The sequence below is a fragment of the Canis aureus genome, chromosome 5, assembly GCF_053574225.1.
Source record: "Canis aureus isolate CA01 chromosome 5, VMU_Caureus_v.1.0, whole genome shotgun sequence".
Lineage (NCBI taxonomy): Eukaryota > Metazoa > Chordata > Mammalia > Carnivora > Canidae > Canis > Canis aureus.
Window position 1 is genome coordinate 23,467,150 of NC_135615.1, and position 26,989 is coordinate 23,494,138.

The 26,989-nt window shown below is 49.8% G+C and overlaps 1 protein-coding gene and 2 long non-coding RNA genes across 18 annotated transcripts in view; 1 reads left to right on the top strand and 2 right to left on the bottom strand.

Moving 5' to 3' along the window:
- The window catches only part of FRMD4A (FERM domain containing 4A), a 741,134-nt gene that overhangs the window by 650,186 nt on the left and 63,959 nt on the right, over window positions 1-26,989 (top strand). For all 16 annotated transcript variants that reach the window (XM_077897154.1, XM_077897147.1, XM_077897150.1 and 13 more), the window contains 2 exons: window positions 1,177-1,263; window positions 24,402-24,478. In XM_077897154.1, coding sequence (XP_077753280.1) covers window positions 1,177-1,263; window positions 24,402-24,478 — 164 coding nt within the window. The remainder of the gene's footprint in view (window positions 1-1,176; window positions 1,264-24,401; window positions 24,479-26,989) is intronic.
- Window positions 12,274-16,499, bottom strand: LOC144313826 (uncharacterized). Its single transcript, XR_013379443.1, has 4 exons — window positions 16,349-16,499; window positions 15,320-15,434; window positions 13,657-14,325; window positions 12,274-12,768 (listed from the first exon to the last, which is right to left on the bottom strand). It is a non-coding gene; the product is annotated as an uncharacterized LOC144313826 (long non-coding RNA).
- Window positions 18,603-20,278, bottom strand: LOC144313827 (uncharacterized). The gene is made up of 3 exons (XR_013379444.1): window positions 20,093-20,278; window positions 19,005-19,164; window positions 18,603-18,762 (listed from the first exon to the last, which is right to left on the bottom strand). It is a non-coding gene; the product is annotated as an uncharacterized LOC144313827 (long non-coding RNA).

The window sequence follows — 26,989 nt, forward strand, 5'->3', positions numbered from 1 at the left end:
TGTCGGATCACAGTTTACAATCTGGTGGCAAGAGGTCTCTGTTGAAGGAATAAAGAGAGGGACTTGGTGTTTCTTCTAATTCAGATCTCAGAAGGTCTAGGCTTCGATTTTGCTACTTTTGTCTGACAGCGGGAGTCACACAGTCCAACGGATCTCTTAAAATGAGCAGGACCACATGGTGGCACCTGCCCACCCTGCACTGCCATTGACCTGCTGGAGGGATGGGGTAGGCCCTGAGTATAACAGAACCAACCCTTTGCTTTGATTTCTTTGTCTTTGAAATCGGAGGAATCTTAAATGCATGTTACTGAGTGAAAGAAGCCAAGCTGAAAAGTCTACATACTATATGATTCCAACTATATGACATTCTGGAAGAGGTAAAACTATGGGCCAGAACTTAGGACAGGGAGAAGAAGGGGTAAATAGGTGGAACACAGTATTTTCAGGACAGTAAACTACTCTGTTTGATGTTATAATGGTGGATACATATCATTGTACATTTGTCCATTCTCATGGAGTATTCCACACCAAGAATGAACCCTAATGTAACCTCTGGACTGTGGGTGATCATGATGGATCAATGTAGGTTCATCAAGTTATAACAAATGTTCCCCTCTGGTGGGGATGTTGATAGTGGGGGAGACTCTGCAGGTATGGAGGCAGGAGTGTGTGGGAAATCTCTGTACTTCCTTCTCCATTTTGTTGTGAACCTCAGACTTCTCTTTGAAAAACCACCAACTTAAAAAAAAGATTTTTAGAGGAGTCACCTTCTCCATGGTCCCTTCTAAGCTGTGATAGTCGATGATACCTTCTCTGCTCAGAAGGTCATTTCATTAGAATGCTCTCAGATTTTTCTGTTGTGGTGAAACCTGAAATCTTAGAAGGAGACAAAGAATTCTCTACTTACTCAAAGAGGGGGAAGGACCACAGTGTGCTGCTGGTTGGGAGCAGAGCTGGGTCCCCATCCCAGGGCATGTTCCATGGCACCTGTTCACATAACTGAGCATCATCTGCTGATAGGGCACATCCATTAAGGTGGAAAGTAGAGAGGTGGACTCCATCCATTTCAAGGGATTTGCATTTTCCTCTGTCATCACGAGAGCCAGGAGGCCTTCCCTAGGTTCCTGTATGTGTTCTCTGGCTCTGTATTTACCCATACTCCTTTCCATGCCCTAGGACAAGCAGGGGATACCATGGTGGCTGGGACTGAGCTACAAAGGAATCTTCCAGTATGACTACCACGATAAAGTGAAGCCGAGGAAGGTAAGCAGGCTCTCCTTTGTGGGCGTCTGGCTGTCAGAGAGAAGTGAGTAGAAATGTTACATTGTGCAGCCTCCGGGCTCAGCCGTCACCTGCTAATTTGAATGTATACAAATTACTCCATGGTAATCCAGTCTGAGTTCCCAGGTAAATATTTTTTCTCCTGGTCACTCGGGAGATCTGAGCTGTTATAATTATTTAAGATAAGGAGACTGGCCCAGCTCTCCCAAAGCAGATGGGCAAAAGGGCTTTGAGAGACTGTCCTGTTCCTCGATTTCCTGGCTGGGGAGGGTGGGGGCTCCATCCACTTGCAAAAGGGAGAGAATGTCTCTCTTCAGCTCTGAGGCCAATCTGAGCTTTCCCAGAGCATTCTGGTGTGCTTCTTTAGTTTTTGGGGGGGTTTTGGTTTTGGTTTTGGTGGTGGGGAGCTAAAAGAAGAAATTGTAGGTCAAAACAGGGTGAAAAATAAAGAAGAATACAAGGCATTCCTGCAAATCAGGTAAATATTTTATGGCATATTAGAAGTGGTCAGAAATCTGGAAAAAATAAGGTCATTTGCCAAAAAGAAAGGGAAGCAGAGCAGGGTCTGCAGTGTCATCGCAAACACAAAACAGAATGTTTGAAGGGGAGCACAGTGCTCGAATTCTGTTTTCATTTACACACATTTTTCAGACCAGAACAAATTGAAAAATTATAATGGAAAAATATCTCTGGGCTAGAGCTGTCATTCAGATCCTCTGGCAGAGAATAATGGAGTTCGAGCCCTGAAATACATATTAAAAGTCTATCAAAACCACAGTTGCTTTAGGAGAGAGAAAGCAATATTGGCCCATTATGTCATTCTGGATGGCTTTCCAAGCTTCTCTGTCCATGAACAGGATGGAAATCCAGGCTACAGATCTGAGCTGATCAAAGGCTCTCCTTGGCTTCACATCAGCCCTAAAGCCAGCTTCTTTTTTAAAATGATAAGGGGAGAAATGGCCCTTTGCTGGGGAGGATTTGCACTCCCATTGATCAGTAAGTCAGTTGGGTACAAAGAAAAGATCCTGAGCAAGTGAGGGGGGCATTCTCCCTTGGGAACAATTCAGCAGGGACCTGGCTGTCCAGGGGCACATTGTTCGGTGGCTATATCCTCTCCAGGTTCCACTTACACGCTGCAAGACCTTCATCAGACCCTGCATTGTCTCCTCTGTGTTTTTCTCAGTCCCAGGGTCTGTGCTTCTTCCGTACTCTTTCTTCCAGTTTTCCCTCTGCCATGTGCCCACATGACCTTTGTTTCTGTGCTTTTTTTTTTTTTTTTTTTCTTGCATGATCCCTTCCCTCTCTCCTTCTTTTGACATCCAGTCTCCTCTCTTTGCAACCTGCCTGGCCTTTTTTCCAGCTGACAAGACCCAAGAACCCTCTTAGATCCTCTCACAAAATCCTGGTTCTAATCCCTCCAGTGCCTGACTGCCCACATTGGTGGAAGACCAAGGCAGACGTGCATAGTCGCCACTGCGCAGTTTGTTAAAATGCAGCAGTAGAATTCTGCTCTCCCTCTGGATGTCAGAAAGACATGCTAACAGTATTCATCAGCGTTCAGTTTCATTTATTAATAAGTTTAAGCTGGCTTCACTTCTCTAATTGAGGTACTAAGGAAGATTGCAGAATGAATTAATGAGATAGCACCCCATAGACAGAAAACTGCAGGGTGCGACCCATCCCATCGCAGGGGCTCTGTAAGCTGTCACTGTTCCTGCAGGACTCTGTGACAGGCGTCAGGATCCAGAACAGCACGAAGCCAAAGGTGTGGATAATTGGCCATTGACTGAGGGGATTTACTCTCATTTGTTGAGCTCATCCAGGTCAGCAAAATAAAAATGTTAAAAGGTCAGGATATTTATTCAGGGCATTGGCTGTACTCAGACCGTGTTGTTATGTAAAATAACTGATGTTTCTGTGGCCTCTAAGGAAGTAGTTACTGGGTTGGGTGGGGGGCAGTGTGAGCAGAGGGAGAAGCAGACTCCCCGCTGAGCCAGGAGCCGGATGTAGGGCTAGATCCCAGGACCCTGAGATCATGACCTGAGCTGAAGGCAGACACTTAACCAACTGTGCCACCCAGGCACCCCAGTAGTTGAGATTCCTGAGCCTGTTACTAATCGAGGGGCAACCAAGCCACCAAAATGACCGTGCAGTCGCGCATTCAGGAAAATATTTATTGCATATTTGTTATGTGCCAAGCAGAGCGGAGGGTGAGAAAGTACATAAGCTACGTCATGTCCCCAAGACCCAGCCAGGCCCTCAAGGAGTGAAGTGTATGATAATTGCATCAGTGTCCCCAAGGGCTCTAAGAGAGGTCTGTGTGAGGGTCGGTAGAGAATTAAGGGAGAATCCACAACTAGGCCTGAGGAGGAATGAAATTTTGCAGGCAGAGGAACAGGGTGGGCGGGCGTGTGGGCATGCGTGGAAGCCCTGTGAAGGAGAGCAGCATGCCGGGTGCAGAAGCACACAGCCCCCAGGCTGACACCCAGGGGCGGAGAGGCCTGCCAGAGGAGGCTGACGAGGCTGGGGCCTCAAGGCTCTGTGAAGGGGGGTTTCAGCTTTGAGGCAGCGAGAGCCACCATGAAGCAGGGGCTGCATCAGAGCCTCACTGTTCTGGAAGCATCCCTCTGGCAGCATGTGGAGGATGAGCCGGAGAAATAGAGGACAGAACTTGCATACCGGGACATAATTACAGTAGTGTCATAGGCCAGAACTGGCGGGGATGCAGGGTGTCAGTAGTAGGGGTGGAGAGGGGACACAGGAGTGATGTTTAGAAGGTAGGTGAGGTTGATCGGTTGTGTGGGGCGACAGGGTGGCAGTCGGAGCAGGGGAATCTGGAATGGCTCCCAGCGTGGGACAAGGGAGAAGGCAAAGCAGGGAAGTTTAGAACCAGCAGTTTGAGGAGTAATGGGACACCGGGGTTGCTGTGACAGGTAAGCAGCTGGGCATTCAGTTGGAGCTCCAGGGCGTGAAGAATTTCCAAAGCATAACTGAACCAGAGCTGAACAGACAGCGGGGAGGGAGAGACACTTGGCACACCAGAGGAATTTCCAGTAGCTGTGAGCAGACTTCATCTGGGTTCCCCACCATGACATTGACTGTGGGACAGAGGGGGACCCGGTGGCACGGCCCTGACCCTGATGTAATTTGGGGAGCCCTCTTTAAGAAATTAATGTACAAAAAAAAAAAAAAGAAAAGAAATTAATGATTAATGTACATTCTGAAGGTGAAATAAGAACAGGCCTTTGTGGGATGCCTGGGTGGCTCAGCGGTTTAGAACCTGCCTTCAGCCCAGGGCGTGATCCTGGAGTCCCAGGATCGAGTCCCACGTCGGGCTCCCTGCATGGAGCCTGCTTCTCCCTCTGCCTGTGTCTCTGCCCCCTCCCCTCTCTCTCTGTCTCTCATGAATAAATAAATAAAATCTTAAAAAACAAAAACAGGTCTGAGGGAGAGGTGCCTGAGTTTCATTAGCCTGAGGGTTGTCTGCGCCTGCAGAGACGTCATGGGGTGGGACCTTCAGGAAAACCAGACACGAACCCAAGCCAGGGTGCAGGCCCAGTGGTGGGAACACGGCAGGGAGACTGTTCCTTCTTCCCTCCCCCAAAATCAGGACCTTCGGGAAGGAGCCATCTGTTTTGTGAGTCGCTGGGAATGCAGGGTGCACTCCTGGCTCCCGAGCTGTGTGTGCAAGGAGGCGCACGCTAATGCCCGCAGATCACTGTGCATAAAGTGCCCGAAGCCCCTCGCCCGTGCCCCGGGCCGCCGCTTCTTAGTCTGCGTTGAATATTGGAAACTCGCATGAAACTGTTGGAACGTGTAGGTGCCACAGCCACCCGGCTCCAGCTCACTCCCGTCTCGGGCCGGTCACTTCCCACGTGCAGCTGGAGTTAGGACCGGCGGGGCCATCTGTGCTCCCTTTCCGAACCCGGCAGGGCCAGCCAGGCTCCGCAAGTGCATCTGCATCTGCGGAGGGGGGAGCCGCAGTGCCCCGAGGCTGGGCCAGCTCGTGGGGCGCAGGGGTGGGGGGCCACTCTGCTGCTACTCGCTCGGGGCTCCACCCACGGGCCCCACCGGGGCTCGGGAACCGGGAGTGGCGCCCAGCTCTGCGCACCTGGACGCGCTTCTGCAGCAGCAGCTGTACCTCCAGCCCCAGCAGAGGCCCTGCCTGACACTCTGCCCCAGTTACAGCAGCCGTCCCTGGCGCACGATCCTGAGAGCCAGCGTCCAAGTAGAGGCAGTGACAGGGTGAGCCTGCTGCCTTTCCTTCCCGGGGCCTGCGGGCATCCTCTGCTATGCAGCAGCAAACCAGCAGCACAGCCAGGGGAACTCAGAAGCCACCTGTGAGAATCCACTCAAGTGTTTCCATATGAGCCCCCCAAAAGAGGGGGTGGGGGTATGGATAGCTGATCGCTGTCCAGAAATGGGCAGGACCCCTAGCTCACGGTTGGGTGTACTTCGCCATTCTGGTCACAGAGTCTACCCTAAATTGCTTAATCATCACTCTGAAGGCCTGGTGGCTTTGGAGACATGGAGTAAAACACGGAGGACGTGACAGGTGGAGTGGAGAGAGAACATTGACCTCCCCTCCTGCTCACACGCTCCTCCCTGCTGCCTGAACCTTCTAAACAAATGGGCTCCAGCTTATAGAAGCACAACCCCAAATACAAGGTGCCGCTGTTTGCCAGAAGAAGAGCCGTGTCCAGGTCCTCAGGGCACACGTGTCAGGAGCAGCGAGACACGTGAGGACACCTGAGAACGGTGTTTTGGCTTTTGTGTATGTTCAGAAGCTCAAGGCCAACTTCAGAGGTATTTTTAAAAATTGTTTTTAAGATGTTATTTATTTTGAGAGAGTGCACACGTGAGCAGCGGGGAGGGGCAGAGGGGGGGAACCTACAGCAGACTCCCTGCTGAGCTCAGACCCCGCCCCCCGACTCAGCTCGGGGCTTGATCCCAGGACCCCGAAATCACCGCCTGAGTCAAAGCCAAGGGTTGGAGGCTCAACCACCTGTGCCACCCAGGTGCCCCCAGAAGTATTTTAGAACTGCATGTGCAGAAGAATAGCCCACCAAAAACTTAAAAATCCACACATCAAATTAAATCAAAATAGAAATCTACAGGGGCTCCCAGGTGTCCCAGTAGTTAAGCATCTGACTTCAGCTCAGGTCATGATCCCAGGGTCCTGGGATGAAGCCCCACATCGGGCTCCCTGCTCAGCAGGGAGTCTTCTCCCTTTCCTTCTGCTCCTCCCCTGACTTGTACTCTCTTGCGCTCACCCTTTCTCTCTCAAATAAATAAAATCTTTTTTTAAAAAACAGAAATCTACAATACATTCATGTATCCCAGAACATGGGCCCTTGCTTATATTTATGAGCGATTTTGAAAAAATCAGGGAGCACCCCAAACAGTATCCAAGGCTAGGTATCCAAATTTGCTACAAGCTCCTAAATATCCCACCACCACCTCTCCATAGACCCTTCTGCTTCTCCCTTTTCCCCAGGGGTGTGTTCCCTCCCACCCTATGCCTGCCTCCCCACTCCTGAACTCCAGGATGTCCAAACTAAATTACAGTGTGACCCTTGGAAATATCCCTCTGGCCATCTCAGCTCGCCTCTCTTCCCACATGTTGGTTTGACAGTTTGTGGGCACAGTCGAGAACCTGGCATGCGCATACAGGAACAGCAGGGTCCGTGCATCTGACTATGTAGCTTTGGGGCTGGTGAGAGGAGGGGAAGGAGGGTTACCGTGGTCAGAAAGTCTTGCAGCTGCAGAGATGATCTTACCCGTCTTCTCCTCTCTGCCATGTCCATTTTAGCACATGTGCGTGTGCACGCATAGCAAGGGGCCTGCCTGAGTAAGAGGTTCTTGATTTCAGAAGTTACTGTCCTCTTGACCTCAGGGAATAAGGAAACATGGTCATATTGGCATTTAGGCACTTGCACTCAATGTCAAGCTTCATCTTAGTTTGCATTTACAGCCAAGCAAAGAGACCTAAGCCACCAAAAACAGGCTAGATGCCAGCCTGTAAACCCTGTGTAAAGGGGTTATTGGTAATGTGCCGCAGATCCACTGTCCCATGGGTGTCAGGCAGTTGTGCTGCTACGAGCAAGTGTTTTTCCTCTTTCTTCCTTGAGAACATCTGAATGAAAATTAAATGATCTTGAGGAGGCATTGGTTATTACCTCTCTCAGAACTGGGGTCACACGGGGCAGAGATGAATAGGCCGGGTGAAATCCGTCACATAGGAAGGGTTCTCTATTTTTGAGGAGGACTTTGCATCCCTGAGAGCAAAGCTGAGAGAGTCTGAAAGCCACATGTGTGGGACAATCTGTCCCTTCCTAGAAGCATGAGGACCAGAGGTGGTGGGACACCAGGCTGTCCCACACTCAGGACTCCGCTCCCCACCCTGCCCTGGTGCCACGCAGAGCTGCTTCTCTGCCATGCTGCTGTAGTTTGTGCTCTTCAGACCCACGGGCACCCCAGCCATGGAACCATCAGAGACCATCATAAATTACAAGAGAAAAGTCTTTCTGAATGGGGCGCCAGGAAGGTGTGAGTAATCCATCCTGCGGGCTGTATCTGGGACTGTTAGCATTAGAGGACAAACAGCACGAGACACATGGCTCCAGAGCCCACTCCGCAAGGGATGTTCAATATCTGCTCATCATCACTTATGGCTGCAGTCCACCGGCCAGCCCGCATCTGATGAAATCCGCCCACTGGGGAGCAATGGCAATGGGCTCCTTGTTACGCATTCAGCAGACAGCATTTACTTATTTATTTGATATGCAATTAGGGGCACTTTTATGTATACTTAGATGCACAATTAGGAGCACTGTGGGGTCCCCTCTGAGACATTAGAAGAAAGAACCAGAGTAAATGGTCTGCCCCTGTCCCTGAGCAGCCAGTGTAGCTTCCTACAGTTCCTGAGAGTATTTCAGAAGCAGGGGCATTAGCTCAGGGAATTGATGCATTACTGTCACCTCCTCAGATTAGTAAAGATTTTTGATGATGAGACAGGAAGAGAAAATAATATTTACAGGAAATATTCCATTAACTGTGAACTGACTCCCAGGGGAGCTAGCCTGCTTCAATTATTCAGCATTAAGCATCCATTAAGTGCACTGCCGATCTTATGTTTCAACTTCTGTTTGGATGCACTTGACTCATTTTCGGGTTGCTGAGCCCTGTGCCTCAGCAGGCCCTGGGTGGGTGCCTCCCTCATCCCACTGTGTCCCCTCTTGGACACCACACCCCACTTCATGCATTTAGCATTCTTAGCATTTTGCAGCCTTTGTACCTTCACAGTGTTGGATCAGAGGACCTCCTCCGGTTGCCACCGGTTCACAGATCTCCCTCCGTGTGGAGCAGACCCAGAAGGGAGCAGGGGACTGTAGGTGACAGACTCTGGCCACAGGTCACTGAGAGGGGCCTGCCGGAGGGGTAATGGGGGGTGGGGGTGGGAGTGAGAGCCATACAGAGTTACCAGAGTCTGCCATCTGAACTCCCCAAGAGAAAGGGGAGAAAAAGCAGTTGTCTTCTAAGGAAGTAGAGGCACCCTTCCCAAAACATCAATACGAGATGTCCTGTTCCCAGAGCACCAATGCTAGGCATAGCTGAACTCTCTCTGGGTTGGGAATCCCAATCTCTCCTCCTGTACACGAACACCAGTCACCAGAAGGCACTGTGCTGGGGCTTTAGAACTTCAGCAGAGGGTGTTGACTTTGAAATCCCTTCCAGTAAAATAGTCCCCACTTGAGAACTGCCCATCGTGGGCCAGGCATTGCTCTAGGGAACAAGAGAGGACCCTGCTCTCACAGAGCATACAACCCGGTAGGGAAGACAGTCAGATGATAACATGAAGTCAGCCTACAGCATACGGTGTCAAGAGTATGCAATTCTAGGAAGACAGCAAGTCGGTAAGGAAGAGTAAAGGAGAGGGTGGATGGTCAGGAGTGGTCTAAGGAGGTGACATTTAAGTGACCCTCCCTACAAGACGTGGCACATCCCTGGGCTCCCTGAGAGGAGCGTCAGAACCGGATTGACAGGCAGAAAGTACCCTGGGATTAAGGCCAAAGGGGAAGGGGAAGGAAGCAGGAACATGCAGAGAGGGAGGCTGAGCTATGATGCAATCTTGGACCAAGCTCTATAGCTCACAAGGGGCCATCGGAGCCATCACCGTGAGACCAAGGGCTGAGCCTAATCCCTCGGGGCAACCCACCGCTAATGCAGGTGACCCACAGGGAGGGGGTCATGACCTTGGGCAAGGTGGCTCCCTACCGTGGAGGACGATTCCCAAAGAGGGGATGAGTCCTCCAGTCCCAAAGGCAGAGGCATCAGTAGGGTGCTGTAGCTTTCACAGCCGTGGTTCTCAGAGTGTGGCCGCGGGCCTGCAGCATCCACCCAGGAACACGTGAGAAGTGCACACCCCACGTCCCCACCTGAGCCGTGCAGATTCAGATACTAAGAAGGTGGGCCTGGGCATTCTGTTTCCACAAGCCCTCAAGGGGATTCGGATACACCGTACAGCATGAGGACAACTGCTCCACAGACGGGTATTGTGAAGATAGTCTAGTCTAAGTTAAAGTCAAACTCCCTCCTTGGGCAGTTATGCTTTAAAGAAAAAAAAAAAAAAAAGAGTTTGTAAGCCATCAGCCCAAAGAAAATCTCAGAATCTCAACCAAAGAGGAATTTTGGTGCTGTTAACTCAATTTCCAACATATTCAGAAAAGTCATGATGACCTATTTACCCTGTGTGCCTCTCTTTTTATGTCTGTGAAATGGAGACTCTACACCACGAGACACAGTCTGATTTTCCCCATCTTGAATGTTTACATCTCCGAGTTTTATTTTCGCTCTCAAAATGATGTTGCCCTTGACATAGCAAATATTGTTAGTTTCTTTTACACTGAGCTTGAGAGACAGAACTGCCACGAAGAGCAAACAATACCTCTTTGTTAAGAGGACTAATTTTTTTTTTTTTTTTTTTTTTTTTTTGGTTATTGGATCTGGGAACCCATGGTCCCTCTGTTCCCACAAGTCCCTGTGAAGGCCATGTGGGAGCCTAGTCCTGACTTATCCAAAGCTTCAAGGACACCAGCTTGTCTCTTGTTGTGTTCTCATGGAAACTGTCCCACAACATTCATGCCGGTGTCAGACTGTCACTCTTGAAGAAGATGATGTCCAAAAGCAGAAAATGAAAGCATCACCCCATCCAGGTGGATTGTCCTTTAAAAGAAGCTGTCACAGGAGAGCAGTTTCTCTGCAGGGCTACAGAAGGAGGAGAATGTGATGATTCCTTTAGGAGAGACAGATCCAAATCTCTCCTAGGGTGGTCTGTTTGGAGGTACCCCTTGGACATGGGTGCACTCTGTCCTAAAGATCCCACCCAAATGGTCCCAGGGGGACTGGTTTTGGGAGGTTAACCTCCAGGCCTGGCATAATCCTTTGGGTGTGCCATGCTTTTGCTCCCACCCCCTACCATTATTTGTAGCAGGAAGATAGCTGGCCTGATGGTCAAGACACCTGAGTCCTAGCTCCAGTGCTGCAAGACGAGTCACTTCTCTGGGCCACTGATTCCTCATCGGCGAAGCAGCTAATATAGACAATCGGGACTCTTGAGGTGAGGAGAATTAAGAGACTAGAGACAGTTAAAGAGAATGAAACAAGGGGCAAGCTCATCATAAAGCTAGAAAGGACCTGTCCCTTTTGGGAAGCGTGAGGTCTCCCAGGGCTCAGCCACTTCCCACAGTAGTGCCTGGTCTCAGGCTTCTTGTCCTCCTGACGCAGACGGGCACATGTGACAGCACGAGGGAGGCCATATAAACACCCACATTGATGGTGTGGAGAGTAGGAGTCCAACACAACCCTGGCTATTTATAACACACAAACACCCAACCAGACAGGCCAGCAGCCCCCTGGAGACTGACCATCTTTAAATAAGTCACAGAAACAGATTCCCACTACTCGGGGAGCCCCACTGACTTTGGATGCAGTTTGAAGAAGCAAGTCAAAACCAAACGCTGTGGTTGGATCCCAGACCTCCACAGAGGAGTGTCCAGTAGCCCCAGCCACTTCAAAAGGAACCATGAGCCAATAGTGACTTACCAACAGACTTGGTTTCTCCAGCTTAAAACCCAAGGCTTTGCTAGTCTAACAAGAACACTGATCACCTGGGACTCTCAAAAGGCAAATATCTTTTATCTCACACTGTTTGTTAAAGATGTGCTCTTCCCTAGATAAAAACAGGGGCAGGCCTGGGACTTGTCTGATCACTTCCAAGTAATAAATACAAAGTCTCATGGTCACTTTGAGTAGCAGAATTAACTTCATTAAGTAATTAGAGCGTCTAATCGTTTCTAACAACCACCAAAGCTCCAAGCTTGGCTTAAAGTGACATCTCCTCCCTTCCCCCCCTCACCTGGCCAGCGTGCTTCTCATTGTTTTGATTTCTTGAGCAGGTAGGAGCCGGGCAGGAGGTTTTGGTTGCCCAAACTTCAGGAAGCACCCATCAAGCTCTCCTGCTGACCCTAGTGAGCTCTCTTTCAGTAGGCTTGCAGAAGGGACCCTCCACTTCACTTCCCAGGTAGGGGAAGCTCACAGCACGTCTCTCTCCCCCTGACATCTCCCCCAGTTTCCACCTTTCTGTTTGGTGTTTTGGCTTTTTTTTTTTTTTTAGATTTTATTTATTTATTTGAGAGAGAGAGAGAGAGAGCACACATGCAAGTACAGCAGGGGCAGAGGGAGACACAGACACCCCGCTGAGCAGGGAGCCCGCTTGGGGTTTGATCCTAGGACTCTGGGATCCCAACCTGAGCCGAAGGCAGATGCTTAACCCATTGAGCCACCCAGGTGTCCCTAAATATTTTATGCCTCAATTGAAGATGAGGAATACCAGAGTCATTTAAGCTATAAGGCTTTAAAACTTTTTTAAATTTGTTAATTGTAATAAAAATACACATAGACTTTATCAATGGAAACTTTCTACTTCTCCAGTTCATTGTATTAAGTATATCCACATCGTCAACCAATCTCCAGAACTTCCATGCCGTGCAAGACTGAAAGTCTGTCCCCTTTGACAACAACCCACCCTCCAACACCTGGGACCCCCTCTTCTACTTTGCATTTCCATGAGTTTGACCACTCTGGGAACTTCATCTAAGTGGGATCACAGAGTATTTGTATTTTGGTGACCATAGGATTTTAATATCAAGACCAGGAACTTCAGATGATGAATGAGGACACTGGTGAGCAATCGCATCGTGACATCAGACCAACCAGGGTTATCACAGCAGACCGGGACTCGGGCTAGCCTATTGAGACTGCTCTTGACCCTTCTCTTAGCTTCCACCACTGGGTGGTCTGTTTACCACTCCTCCTCATGAGAAAGATCGTTTCAAAGCTTCAGCCAGTGCTTCTTCCACTTCCATATCCTGAGCCATGGTTCTGCTGTGGTCTTGTCACCCCCAGAGAGCACAGCTCATCACAAACCTGTGTTGACCCAAAAAGTGGGGTGACTCCAGAGAGCCCCAGCCGGTGAAATCTTGGAGTATCCGACCACCCAGGCCTTTCTAGCATTGCCAGCAGGTGTTCTTGATGGCTCCATGGGGCTTTACAAGTCTCCTCAGGGGTCCCTATCATCATTCTAGAAAGTATATGCTAGCATCAGATGTGGCCCGTGGACTCCCCCTGACCAGAACAGATTCAGCCTCCTTGTGCCGAATGTTCTATTCCTGCCTTTTATCGGGAGGGCAAAGAGCCAGAGGGGCTCTGGATGCCCATCTCTCCAGGCCTCTTGTTACACCGGAAACCAAAACCGAGTCCTGGCTGTGGGAGGTGTTAGGAGCCCCATCTGAAGGAATTGCCCCTGCGTGCCTGCACACATGTATATGTTTAAGTACATCATTGACTTTATGCTTGCAGCTGTGCGGCTTGGAAAACCATAAAATGCAGCTCACTGAGCAGATTTCTCACCAGCCAATCCGTGAAGGCTACAGGTCATGCAACAGGGGAAGAGAACACTGCTCCGAGATGCCTTCCCCCTGACAGCCCAGAGCTGCCAGGCAGGGAGAGATCAGGTGTCATCCGCAGAGGCCACCAGCAGGTCCAAGAGGAGGGCCCTGGTCGGAGAACCCTCCGACAGGGCTTGGGGGTGCCTCTTATGGGGAGAGGGGATGCCTTCAGGGATCAGCGAGCCTTTATCTTAAACTGCTGGCTCCTTTTAGGTAGTTAACTTTAGGAAGTTTTAACCAAAGAGCATCTTGTGATTCGTGATTGACTCAATCTAGGATTTACCAGCCCAAAGTGTAGAAAAGCCACAGGGAGCTCTTGGTCACTCCCCTTTCATCCCTAAGCCCGAGCGAGGCACTCTGAACCTACCTTCTGTCTATGTGGATTCACCTCTCCTAGACACTTCATGTGAGTAGAATCCTAGAATCTGTATCCTTTGAGTCTGGCTTCTTCCACTTAGAAGAGTGTTTTCAAGGGTCATCCATGTTTTAGCATGAATTAGGACTGCATTCCTCTTGATGGCTGAAGAATATTCCATTGTCTTCTAACGTTTCCTTCCCTGTCTTCTGCATTAATGTAGCAAACACACACACACACACGCACAAGCGGTGTCTTGGGCCTTTGCATTTGTCACACTTTCTCATAAGGTTTATCTCTGCCCTCTGTTTCCTTCTGAAAAGATTCCATTGTGGCTCCAGTGAGCATTCCCCAACCACCTTATTAACAGTGGCAACCCCTGTCCTATTGCCTTTGTCCTTGGAACCTGTTTTTTTCTGACTTCCTTACTGCATAGTTTTATTGATTTGTCCACCTCCCCCCTCAGAATAATGTAGAGATCTTTCTTTTTTTTTTCTTCCCAGTACCATATGTGTGCTGCCTAGCACCACGCCTGATATATGGTAGATGCTTCATAAATAGCTGCTCAATAAATAAAAGCAGAGCCAAGTATTAGCTTGTTGTGCCCACTGCCAGTTGTGGGGATGTCTTCATGTGCTTGTGTGCAGTGGCCTCATCGACATCAGGATATGTATGTAGTTCCTGTAAGGAAGGGTTTGAAGATTCCACACTGAGCCTGAGCCCTTTATAAGCAAGAGGAAGGGAGGAGGGGGAGGCACCAGAGCTTTTCACAGCTTGTGTTTGTTGATGGAAAGAAGAAAAGCATAAGAAATTCCTTCCATCTGGGCCATCCCTTAATTTTATTTTTTTGTCTCTTGGACCAAAAGGACCCAAAAAGCTAACAGTAATTGGCCATCAGGAGTGCATAGCAGGAATCCTGTGGGCCGTGGAGCAGTGATGGCAAGTCTGGATGCCTTTTCTTTCATGGGCAGGAAGCATTATGCTGGGAAACCCTGTTTGTTGACTCCTGTAACCTTCTTTTCTTGGAGAGAACTTAACAGCTTGTTTTGCTGAGCCATGCGATACTTAAGGAGCTCTGTAAGATTTGGGTTTTTTTTTAATGAGCATGATTCTAAGGGGAAACCCAGGCTAACCTCACCTTCCTGAAAGTGTGAGCCTGTTGAACACCAAATGCTGGCACAGCCAGAACAGTGTCATGAGGCCCTCAGGCTCCTTGGGGCTCCATGTGGGTGCCTGTGGGAGGGGGCAACCGGTCCCATGCTGAGCCTCACAGCGAGGCTCAAGCAGATTTTAGGCAGCGTGTGGGCAGAAAGAGTTGTGGGAATCACTCCAGTCTGGCAAATTCCAGCTTGGGCCTGTTGACTGTGGACTACAGTTTAGCTCAGACAGGGCTGCCAGAGGGGGAAGGGCTGCGGTTCCTAGGTTGTGGCTCTCGGGGTGGCCCTCACTGCCACTTCCCTGTTGCCATATCCCTTACAGTTGAGAGATCTACTTGCAATCACATGTCTAGGTCCAAGCCCTGGGGTTCTTCACATTGTGAAGAACATTGTGTGGGCCTTGCCTGGATTTTGAGCAGACAGATAAGGATTCAGATCCCAGTTCCCATCATTTATCACCTGTGTGACTTTTAGAAAGTGACTTAGCCTCTCTGAGCTTCAGTTGCCATAGTACTTACCTCATAAAGCTCTTCACTCTCTCAACAGACCATTGTTGAGTGCCTGACATGTCTTGGGCGTGGTGCTGGGTGCAAGAAAGTACCTTCAGGAGGCTTGTAGTCAGGTAGAGAAGACCTTCGGGGGGGGGGGGTATAAAAGACCATTGTGATACAGGATGGTGACTGGGCAGAAGTATGCACGTGAATATCTGGGAGAACTAGCCCTGCTGGGGGTGGGAAGAGTCCGGTAAGAAAGCTTGGATTAGAGCAGGCTGCTGAGGCCAAGTGTGATTTTTTTTTTTTTTTTCCCTTGGCTCCCCCTACCTCTTCTAAACTCACAGCTCCCCAAACTGATCTGCCCACTTCAGAATCTAAGGAAGAGGAGATTAAAAAAAAAAAAAAAAGTTTTAAATAGGACCAGTCCTTTTGGAAGGACAGAAATCCTAGAGTTGAAGTCCTCACCTCTAGGAAACATCCGCTCCTCCCCCTTTCTGGGAAGGAACATTGGTGTAGCAACAAAACTGCTCCAGCAAGAGCCGGAGGGAGAACTCCCCGAAGTCCAGCAGGGCCCCAGCTGTGGGGATGGCCGCCCAGCCCCAGCCCCTCCAGCAGACAGTCTGGCTGAAGTGGGGCAGTCTCCGGCCTCCCCTGGCTGCGGTCCTGTCCATAGGAGCACAAGTGTCCTCAGCTGCAGCCTGACTTGAAAAGCAGCCTGCCCACCCCTGGTCCAGTGCCCGCCTGGCCACATCACTCTGAGACCCTTCCAGCCAGGAAAGCCTAGAGCTCACACCTGAGGTCCCAGCGGCAGGCGGGTGGCCTCCCTCCTGGAACCTGCAAAAACCCTGGTCTGCAAGACCTTACCCTTCCCAGTGGGATCAGCCAACTCTTGAGGGACTAGGTGCTTTAAAATGCACACAAGCTGCTCTTAATTATTCCCAAAGAGCCTTTGCTGCCTTACTAAATTTTTTTAAGGTAGAGGACTGTCATTTCGGCTTTTTTTTTTTTTTTTTTTTTTAGCTTGCTTAAACGGGCTTAGTTATGGGAGTATACCTTTCTTTCCATGGAGAGCCACTTGCCAACCCGTTCTTTCCCATCCTGTCCCCATCTTCCATGGACTCCGATGGCCTTCACCAGTGGAATCCAGGGTCACTGTGATGCCATACCTTGGGACAGAGCACCAGGCATAAGAGGACTGATGACTACCAGCCTCTCCCCCTCCAAAATAAAATACAGATTTTCCCCAAAGCAATCAAAACAAAAACCTTCACAGCAATCCAGAAAGAGGTCTTTGCCATTGCAGGTGAAAATGCTCCTCCTTTTCCCTCCAGATGTGCCAGATGTCTCATTAAATCCCTGTGTGAAAGCATCCCATTGACGTAAGTCAGGGCAGGTGTGATTAGCCTTGAAGGGCTTTTTTTTTTTTTTTTTAAGTTTTATTTTCATTTTAGTTAACATAAAGTGTAATAGTAGTTTCAGGTGTACAATACAGTGATTTAACACTTCCATACATCACTTGGTGCTCATTGTCCCAAGTGCACCCCTCGGTCTCCACCGCCTATTTAACCCAACCACCCTGCCAAGCTTTGAAGATTTTCCAAAAGAAGCCTGGCACTCAAAGAGGTTGAGCTACACGAAACTGGGCCACAGAGCTCATTGCTTTAAAAACAAAAACAAAGCTAGGGCGACTGGGTGGCTGAGTTGGTTAAGCATCTGCCTTCAGCTCAGGTCATGATCGCAGGGCCCTGGGATGGAGCCCCACATCTGAGCTCCCTGCTCAGCGAGGAGTCTGCTTCTCTCTCTGCCTCCGCCTCCCCCAACTCATTTTCGAGCTCAGCCTCCTGTGCACTTGTTTTCTCTCTCTCTCTCTCTCTCTCTCTCTCTCTCTCAAAAATAAGTTTTAAAAAGCTAGACCCAGTTATCATGAATCACTGGCCAGCTTCTCCATTCAACACTAACCCTGATGCATCCCCCAGGGGCACACTCTAAGGGGAAGAAATTCCAACAGGAGACCAAGGATAAGGGAAAAACCCGTTCAGCTTCTCTTGAAGGTTTTTTACATTTGCCAAAGCTTATGGTAAGATCTTTCTATACGGAAAGACCAGAGTACGCACAAGAATGTAATAGAGCTCCCCCCACCCCACCCAAAGAGAAAAATAAAAGGCAGTATAGTCCGATGGGGAAAAATGAAGTGCCCTGTTTCTCTGGGCCTGTTAAGTACTTGTTGACCTTCTTTCTCTGCCCCAAGTAATGACTCTTAAGCCAAAGGAAGCTAAGAGGTTCCTGATGGGTTAAAAAGAGGTCATCCATTAAAGGGTCAAGGCCTGGTGCTCTGGGCATCTGTCACTGAATTAAGCAAATCAGTGTAGAGCTTGTGGAGTCTGACAGGAGTAGGCAGCCAGCCGGAGGGACATCTTGATTCCATTACGTCTGGCTGCTGAGAAAAATTAGCCATTGTTTTCCTTGCTGGGTATGTGGCCCTCTCAGAAGAAGATAGAGGTCAGGGAGCCCTCCTTCAGTGCCATCCTCCTGTTCACTTCGGAAGCTCCTGGTCTGTGAACACGGCTTCCCTGTTTTGGGGGGCCTGACTTGCTCCCCAGTGTAGCCCATTCCATGTAATTTTTTTTAAAGATTTTATTTATTCATGAGTGACACAGAGAGAGAGAGGCAGAGACACAGGCAGAGGGAGAAGTAGGTTCCATGCAGGGAGCACGATGTGGGAATCGATCCCAGGTCTCCAGGATTACGCTCTGGGCTGATCACTAAACTGCTGAGCCACCCAGGCTGCCCTGTTCCATGTAATTTTGAGCTGGATTATGGCAGGGTGCTTTCTTCCCAGGGTGAATGTTTTGAGATAATAAGTTTAGTAGGTAAATGGTCAAAATGGGCTCTGGTCAAAACTGCAGTGAACCTGGGAATCGTCTGGAAAATAATTGGAACCAAGGAGCCCAAAGGGAATATAGCAAACACCAGCTGAAGGGCAGGGAACAAGAGCCCACTTAGGCTTATGCTTGAATTGTGAAAACTCCAAGGAACTCAAAACATGTTTTTAGAATACCCATGGCAGGGGCACCTGGGTGGCTCAGTGGGTTAAGCATCTGCCTTCAGCTCAGAACGTGATCCTGGGGTCGTGGGATGGAGCCCCGTGTCCAGCTCCCTGCTCAGTGGGGAGTTTGCTTCTCCCTCTCCATCTGCCCCCTGCTCATGCTCTTTACTCTTTGTCTCTAATAAAATCCTTAAAAAAAAAAAATGCCCATGGCACCATTTTCACCATCTCTTTAAAAAAAAAAAATTACATAACCTGTACTTTAGGCTAATAGGTATCCAGAGCTTTATTTTGACATGAGAAATAATCCTGGTGTGTCCACGATGGAATGGAGAGAACGTGATGATCACTAATATTTTTTGAGTGCTGTGTCCTGGGCACTGTTTTAAGCATTTTATATCCAGTAATTGATACAACAGCTCTGTGAAAAGAAAAGAACTGGTTATTAGTCATAGAATTTCAAAGATGAGAAAAATAAGACCCAAAGAAATGACATTGCCAGAACACAGCCAGGAAGCGGTAGACAGTATGGTTGTGAAAACCATGCTTTTATTCAGTGCTATTCTGTACGGTCTCCCAGAACTAGGAGGTGGTGAAGACAAGCAACTTTATTTTTAAATTCCAAGGAGTAGCAGTATGACACCCTGGATTTACTGTACTGACCTTTACCCCATGCATAGTGTGTGGGAATGCCCACACGCGTGCACACATGCACTCTTCCTTTTACGGTAAAGGCAGCTGAGCTGTAGAGGGACATAGAGTCAGGACTGTCATGAGGCCTCTTGACTTCCAAGCCAGAGTTCTTGCTCCTAAAAACGATACACTGAAACAGTAGAGAATAAGCGATGGTCATGAATATTGATGATCTGAGGCAGAAGCATGAGACTACCTTAATAAGGTAACGTGGTGCCTCTGTAGAGTTTTAAGAGTCTAACATTCAAACTCCTGAGGATTTTTTTTTGTAAATTTATTTTTTATTGGTGTTCAGTTTGCCAACATATAGAATAACACCCAGTGCTCATCCCATCAAGTGCCCCCCTCAGTGCCCATCACCCAGTCACCCCCACCCCCCGCCCACCTCCCCTTCCACCACCCCTAGTTTGTTTCCCAGAGTTAGGAGTCTTCCGTGTTCTGTCTCCCTTTCTGATATTTCCCACTCCTTTTTTCTCCTTTCCCCTGTATTCCCTCCTGAGGATTTTGAGCTCCATCACGAAGTTCGTTGCCGTATCATTGCTGTACAGTCTATTTTTTGTCTGGCTTGTCTTTCTAGCTAGATTGTGAGCTGCTGACGAATATAAACATGCGTTAGGCATCCTGTCCTTCCCCTTTCCTATTAGCGTGGGTTGGCACAGAGTAGACACTCAGTTCTTGAAAGATTGGAAAGGGGGTAGGGATTCGACGTGGCCTAAAATCCCAGGGCCTCGGCTTTCTTCTTTAGCATAGAGGAACATCTATTGAATACTTATGCAACTGCTGTTGAAAAAAATAAAATAAAAAAGACAGGAAACCTGTCATATGTGTCAGCCCACCAAGTGTTGTGAGTGACAAGCCCTGCTTCTAGAAGGTGAACAGAGCAGAAATGAAACAAGGAAGTGAGTTTTGTAGTTTGTGTGTTTCGTTCTGAGCTGGGGGATTATTCCTGGCTGTGAGTCTGATTCCTTTTATAAGAGAACTCTTTGCTAATGTTTGGAAAGCATGCAGGATCTTGACACTGCCTTTGAAGAAGGGATCATTTCTGATCATGTCCTTACCCATCGGCTTGCGGCGACTTCGTTCTCACTCATCATCAGGTCTCCTTGGTGTGTTAGGAAGAGCCCAGGACAACCCAGTCACAGGATGAGTCCTGACATCAGTTACTTATTCAACCTCTGCCAGCCCCCTAACCTCTCTCCACTGAGCTTGCTGTGTCTGCGGAAGGGGGATGCTGGAGCAGATGGCTGCTGGGATTCTGAATAGTGGCACCCCCCCCCCCCCCACTAGAAGCAGGAAGTTACTCAGAGGTCATTAAGAGGCTTGGTGACTCAGCCTCAGGGACAGGAGGAAGACCGGCTCCCTGAAGTCCTGGTCAAGAATCAGAGCCACGAAAGCAAGCTTCCTGTCAGGCCTTTATGTCCGCATCATTTTGAGAGCTTGCCCACTAGCCCGTGTGCTGTTCCAGCACTCTGTAAACACTTGGCCCCGCCATGCCTTCCCCCACTCAGAAAGAGCAGGGCTTGGGGGGTTGGAGGCGGTGACATTAGCTGTTTTCTGCCCTGACCCTCTGCGATACACAGGATGTGGGAATCCAGCAGACTCGCTAATAGGATCCAGTAGCCAGGTCTGCTCATTGTTTATAGTGAACCCCATTGCACTGAGGGCTCAAAGGCAGTATTTATGAGCCACTCTTGTTGGCTCTCCATGGAGAAACCTCTTCCATCTCCTGCTTTCTACATTGGAAAGTGGAGTAGAGAACCCATGATCTCTTGGGAATCCCACATCTTGGTCAAAACTGCAAATCCGAGTCAAGTACCAGGCGCGGTCCCCACAGTGGTGATTCTCTAACTTTTTGTTTTTGGGGCAAGCCCAAACTATTAAGGCTGTCCTCACTCCTGGTTCTTGGTGGTTGTGAGTCCCTGACTGACAGCCGCAACACGCAGAGACCTTGCTCTAGAGGAAGCCAGGGAAGCCCAGGTCTCTAAGAGGTGAAGGAGGTAGTAGTACAAGAATGAAAAGCCTCTGTGTGGGGCTAGAAAGACTTGATTCTTTGCTTCCTACTTACAGTCACGTTGTTGCTCATTTGTAAAAATCATTCCACTCAGAAAGTTAACCAGCCATTAGTGAGTGAGAGCTGTTCCCACTAATTGGTGGGCCCAGGTGGAAAGGAGCACAGAGTAATGGGCCAAGTGCCCTTGACTCCCGTTTCTGGTTCCTTCACCAACATGCTGTGTGGCCTAAGGCAGTTTCCCCTAATTTCTCTGGGCCTCATTTTCCCCAAGAAGACAATTTCCCACTCATTCTTCTTGGGAGATGGTAAGAGATCAAAGAAGAGATGTTTGCAGAGCTTTAAAGATGCCCAGGTGCATTAGAAAGGCCTTGATTTGCTAGGTATTAATTAATAAATCCTTTGATTATTGATAAACCGGTATGTTAGCTTTTAATTAGCTCCATGGGCCTCATTGGCCATAGAAGTCATGCAAAATCATAAGAGAACTAGCTGAACTATAATGATGGTTGTGTGTGTCTGTGTGAGTGATGTGTCTTTATGTGGATTCACAAAGCACATTGACAGATTTAGCTAGCTGGGAGCTGGGTTAAGACAGCTGGGTGAGCTGGGACCGCCTCCAAAACCAGCACATCAGAGCCCAGTGCACCCGGTTTACAAAGAGCATACAAGGTCGAGCATCATCCGTTTGGAAGATGTCAGCTTGTACTCTGCTTGTACTCTGTCAGCCTCAGAGTGGAGGGGTTGGCAGGCTGGGCCTCTAAACTGTGGGGTACAGGGCCTGGGGGCAGAAATACCTAGCTCTCCATGAAGAGACAGTGCAGTTACCACAAGGGGTAAAGGTCCTCGTGGCCAACAGCTGCCTGGATGCACAGAGAGGTCAGGGGAGGTGGAGCGATGTTTAACTGCCTTCGTACCCTGACCCCAGCCCTTCCCATTTCCCCCTATACGAGGTGAAAAAGACCAGGCTAGTGTTCCTGCATGAACACCACCTCTTGGGGTCCCAGGACCCTGCTAATGCCCAAATGCAATTCTGTCCTAAAAGCCTATCCGTTCGTTGACCTCATTCCCACCCTCCCTTCCTAATGTTTGATTTGCAAACAAACTCCCTGCTTATACTAGATCTGAGGTAAAGCCCCTGCTCTGCCCTTTGTTGGAAAATGTCTACAAGCATGTAGCATGCTAGAGACACTAGGAACCCGCCACCAGGGTCAGTGCCAGGAGCTGGAGGACAAAGGGACCACAGCGGAGCCGGGAGTGCGGGCTCTCCGCAGCACCTTGAGGGAGGTTGCCCTTGCCTTCTGCTTTCCAAGGAGTGGGAGGGAGGAGGTGGCCAGGGAACCGACCCTTCTGAGCATGGGCTCTGGGATTCTCCACCCAGTGGGAGGGGGCTTCAAACAGAGTGCCCAGGTGAGATGTTAGAAAGCTCAAGGAAATGCTGTCACTTGCCTCAGGTGAGAGGACTTGGATGTAGGGCACCCTGTACTCCCGCAGATGCGGTCAGGCTCCAGGGCAGCTGTGCCTGGGCACTGTGGCCTGTATACTACCTCCAGTTTAGGAGATCGGTGGTTAGTTGTGGCGCTTTTGTGTTTGTGGCTAAGTTCAGGTCGAATGTCTATAAATATCTAACAACGGGGGAGAAAAGTGGTCAGAGAGGAGCTGAAGGTGTTTCACTGAGGGATTCAGCTTAGCAGAGCATCCAATAGGAGCGTGAGACTCAGATCTGCGACTTGAGTGATGGGCTCTACTCCGGTGGCATTTCATCCGTGACCTCACACAAAGCAGTGGGAGCCAAGGGAGGGCTTCGGGTCACTCGCCTTCCTTGGAATGTCTCTCTACCCGCTTGGAACCGACGCTAAAGGCAAAAAAGAGAAGCACAGCTTCCCTTGGGCTTCAGAGCAAAATGTTCTCTGAGCTGTGGACCAAAGAGTAGAAAGTAGTAAATGTCCTCCTCCCTATTAGGCAGACAAAATAATTGTAACATTCTGCAGAGCAGGTCGTGAAAAGAAAAGAATGCAGCCATTCTGGAAACAGTTTTTCTTCTAGTCCAGTTTGACAAAGGGGTGGAGTCCTTTTGGCCAAGCCCTGACTAGCTGGCGTGTCTCGGTCTGGGAGGGCAGGGCTGATGGGGCACCGGGATGTTGCTGTCACCTCTTTAAAGAGAACATGTGAGTAGGTCAGGGAGCGCCAGGAGCCCCAGCTGCGAGAACCCCGGGGGCCAGGATGAGACCCTACAAAGCACATGAGCAAAGAATCCGCGGCTCCCAGGCCGAAGAAGCACAGGATTCCTGTTTTACCCTACTTGGGTCAAAATCGACCCAGATTCTAGGTGGCTAGAAGGGGCTGCGCTCTGCATCGAATGTAAGCATAAATAATAGAAATACGAACGTGTGTGCACGTAACTTTAACCTCTTTTGACATTTTCCAGAAGGTTAAGTAACTTTTCTTCCCCCTTCCGATGAAAGGAACCCCCTCCCAGAGAGCTGCTGCCCTAATCACTCCCAGACCTTGCAGTCAGCTTCTTCGGTAACCGGCTCCCTGGTGGGAGGAGGAGTGCCCACCAGGCCCGAGGGCACTCAAGGGGCAGTGGCAGGAACTCTCTCCCTCCCACTTTGCAAAGCGGCCTCATTTCTACTCCCCCCCACTCCCCACCCCCCATCCCCCCCCACCAGGGCAGCAGGCCCCTGGCTGCAGCTCCCGCCTGCAGCCGGACTCCGGCTGTGCTTTGTGCTGCAGGAGGCAGGGGCTCGGCCGGCTGTTATCCGGAGTTGCCTACCCTGAAATAGGGTTCCAGCGGCCCCCGCCCTTCTCGGGGAAGCTTCCCGAGCCCAATCACCGGGGCGAGTCCCGAGCTCTTGCACATTAGTAGGCAGGAAGTGGAGTCCCGATGGGAGGCTGGGAATTTGACCGCCTTCCCATTTCAGCACTGGAGGGAGGAAGCTGAGCGCCGCTCGGCGCCCACGGCTCCCGCGCCCCTCCGGGAGCTGCCCTGCACCCCGCCCGCCCCGCGCCTCCGAGGGCAGCCTCGTGGGGCACGCAACAAAGGCAGAGCGGAGGGGACCGACTCCAGAAGAACTTGTTTTTTTGTTCCCGTTAAGAAACCTGCAGGAAAATCCACACCCACGTTGCCGGCTTTGAATTGGAGAGCGGCGTGTGCGCGCGCGCGCCTGTGTGCATGTGTGTGTGTGTGTGTGTGTGTGTGTGTGTGTCTCAAGCAAGAGGCGGACGACTTGCAAACAACTGTGCGGTGTCTGTTTTGATAAGGAAGCTGCCAGCTAGAGAAGTTAAGCGGCAAAGAGAGGACTAGAGAGCCGCGAGCCAACCACTTTTGAACGTGAACCGCATTGTTTTCTGTCCAGATATTCCAATGGAGGCAGTTGGAAAACCTGTATTTCAGAGAGAAGAAGTTTTCCGTGGAAGTTCATGACCCCCGCAGGTAAGCTGGAAAAGTCCTTTTCTTCTGGGAGTGTCTGGCCCACCCGGCATATTATTTATATTACTATTTTCTGGCTGTCATTGTCCATTTTGGAGAGGGGGGGTGCAGGGAGAGGAGGGGTAGAGGCTGGTTGCCCTTGGGGAGTCTATTCAAATCTGATGGCAAAGCTTTGTTTTGTAACTAAGTATGCTGATAGATGTGGTGGGTTCAAGTGTGCTTTGCTGGTATATGTGCATGAGTGTGTGTGTGTGTGTGTGCACGCATGAGAGGGATTGGCAATTCCGTGATCATCTCATCTGGCTACACGTGTTCAGTGTCCATGTGTGGAGTTGTCTTTGTATGCCGGGCCATTTCTAGGGAAGATGGATGGCACTTGGTGACAAACACCAAATGAAACCTGGTGGTAGTCTGAGTCCTTTTAGTGGAGCTTTTGCCAGTGAAGAGTCTGAAGGATGGCCTGTCAGAGCTTCTGAGAATATTTCGGGGAGGACAGTCAGCATCAAAAGGAATCTATACCTAAAGAAGTTGTGTTGAACTGTTTGATTCCATGAGCTGTAATTTTAGGGTGTTAGTGTTGTGGGTGGATGTGAAAGAAATAGACTTCGTTTTCTGCCCACGTAAGGCTGTGTCCTAGGGAGCACCAGTGTGAAAACCAGTGTTCTCTAAGTCACATGCCAAACAATAGGGTCCCGGTTTGGAATGCAGCAAGCCCTGCGTGGAAGGTTCTCGGGCAGCACATACCGGCTGCTTTTCCTCTCTTTGTCTGCTAGCAGTCTTAGACTTAGAGGCAGCCCAGAAACAGGACCAAAACTCCCTGAAAACAGGCCTGACACCTAAGGATAAATTGCTTTCAAGAAGTCCAAAATGAATTTACAAGAAGGTGGCCCTAGGAAGACCATGAGAAGGTCAGACTCTGTAGATGTTTAGGCACCATTGAGACCCCAGCCTTGGCCTGCCAAAGAGACATGGCCCCACTCCGCTCACGCATGGCTTCCAAGCACCCGAAACAAACATCTTTGCCTCCCAGAGAGCTCAGAGAGAACAAGACGCTGGCCCCCCAGTCAGAGGGTTGAGCTTGTGCAGTGTCTCTGCTCCTGCCACCAGCGATAACCCAGCAGAGGTGACATGCCACTTTGCCCCACCATGTAATCTGTGTGAAACAGCCACTCCCGCGGAGGGGAAGAGTGCTCGGCCCACACCCCACAGTCACCGCACCACCAGCAGGTGGAGAACATTGTAGAGATCCAGTCTGCACAATCAGATGAAGGCGGTGACATTAGCAGAGTCAGGCTTGCCCAGCATTTCTCAGGGTCCTGCAAAGGGCCTCTCGGTCTAGAGACTCTGCCTCTGCAGAGCAGGGATCCATTTGTGCAGGCCAAGCTGGGGAGAGGCAGATGCTGAGAGTACTGCTCCGGCCACGCTTTTCCAGGTGAATGGAATCAGACTTAGAAATTTGAGGGGAGGCAAAACCTATGCTTGAAAAGAGCGAAACGAATATTGCCACAGTGAGTCAGATGCAGAAAGGGGCTGCCTGGCAATGAAACGGGGAGTTGGATCATCTAAGGAGCTGTGCGTAAGGACCAGACAGACAATCCTCGGTTGGGAATTGTGCTAACTCCAGGAAACACCTTGGATACATCCTTGAATGGTGTGTGTGTGTGTGTGTGCGCGCGCGCGTGTGCGTGTGTGTTCTTGGGTCTGTCACCGTATCCGTGATGTAATACTAACTTCCCTTCACTTTCCCAAGACCCAAGACAGAGGAAAGAGTCCAAACTCCACACATGACTATTACATGGGTTTTTAGCTCATTTTAGGTGTTCTGGGTACAGAAAGAGGTCCTTTGTCCTGAGAAGACTGGGTCCTTTGGCCTTCTAGCACAGTTGAGGAGAAAAGCAGAAAGAACTTGCTATTTATTGAGCATTTGCTCTGGGCAGGCACTGTTGTAAACACTTGGGATACATTATTTCATAGGGTCCTCACTGGAACCCCAGGAAACAGGTGCTGCTAGGTTCCTGTCCTACAAGCAGGAAACTGAGGCATGAAAGAAACAAAGTCACCTGCTCTGGGTTTCAAAAAGCTGGCAAGCAGTACAAGCAGGATTTGAACCCAGGGAGTCTGGCTCCAGAGCTCAGAGGCATTACCCCAGGCTACACACAAAACACGGGGAACTGAGTGCCAGATGGCACAGGCCATAAATACCAAAGGTGCCAGAAGCCAGGCTGGTCAGAAGTTTCTGGGAGGGAGGGATTCTGAACTGAATTTCAAAGCCTGACTAGGATTTAAAGCTGAAGGTAGGCCCTTGGGGGGATGAAGGCTTTGTCTGGGTGTGTAAGAGAGAAGCGGGAAGGGAGGCCCCCGAGGCAGGCCAAGCACAGAAATCAGCCCTCTGCCAGCCTAGAGGCAGGTGGGCAGGGAGGTGAGGAGGGAGGCCCAGGAAGTGTCTGCCCAGATGTCAGAGGCAGAAACCCAAGTCAGCTGCAGCTTTAAAGACACCTTTTCCAAACGTGCACC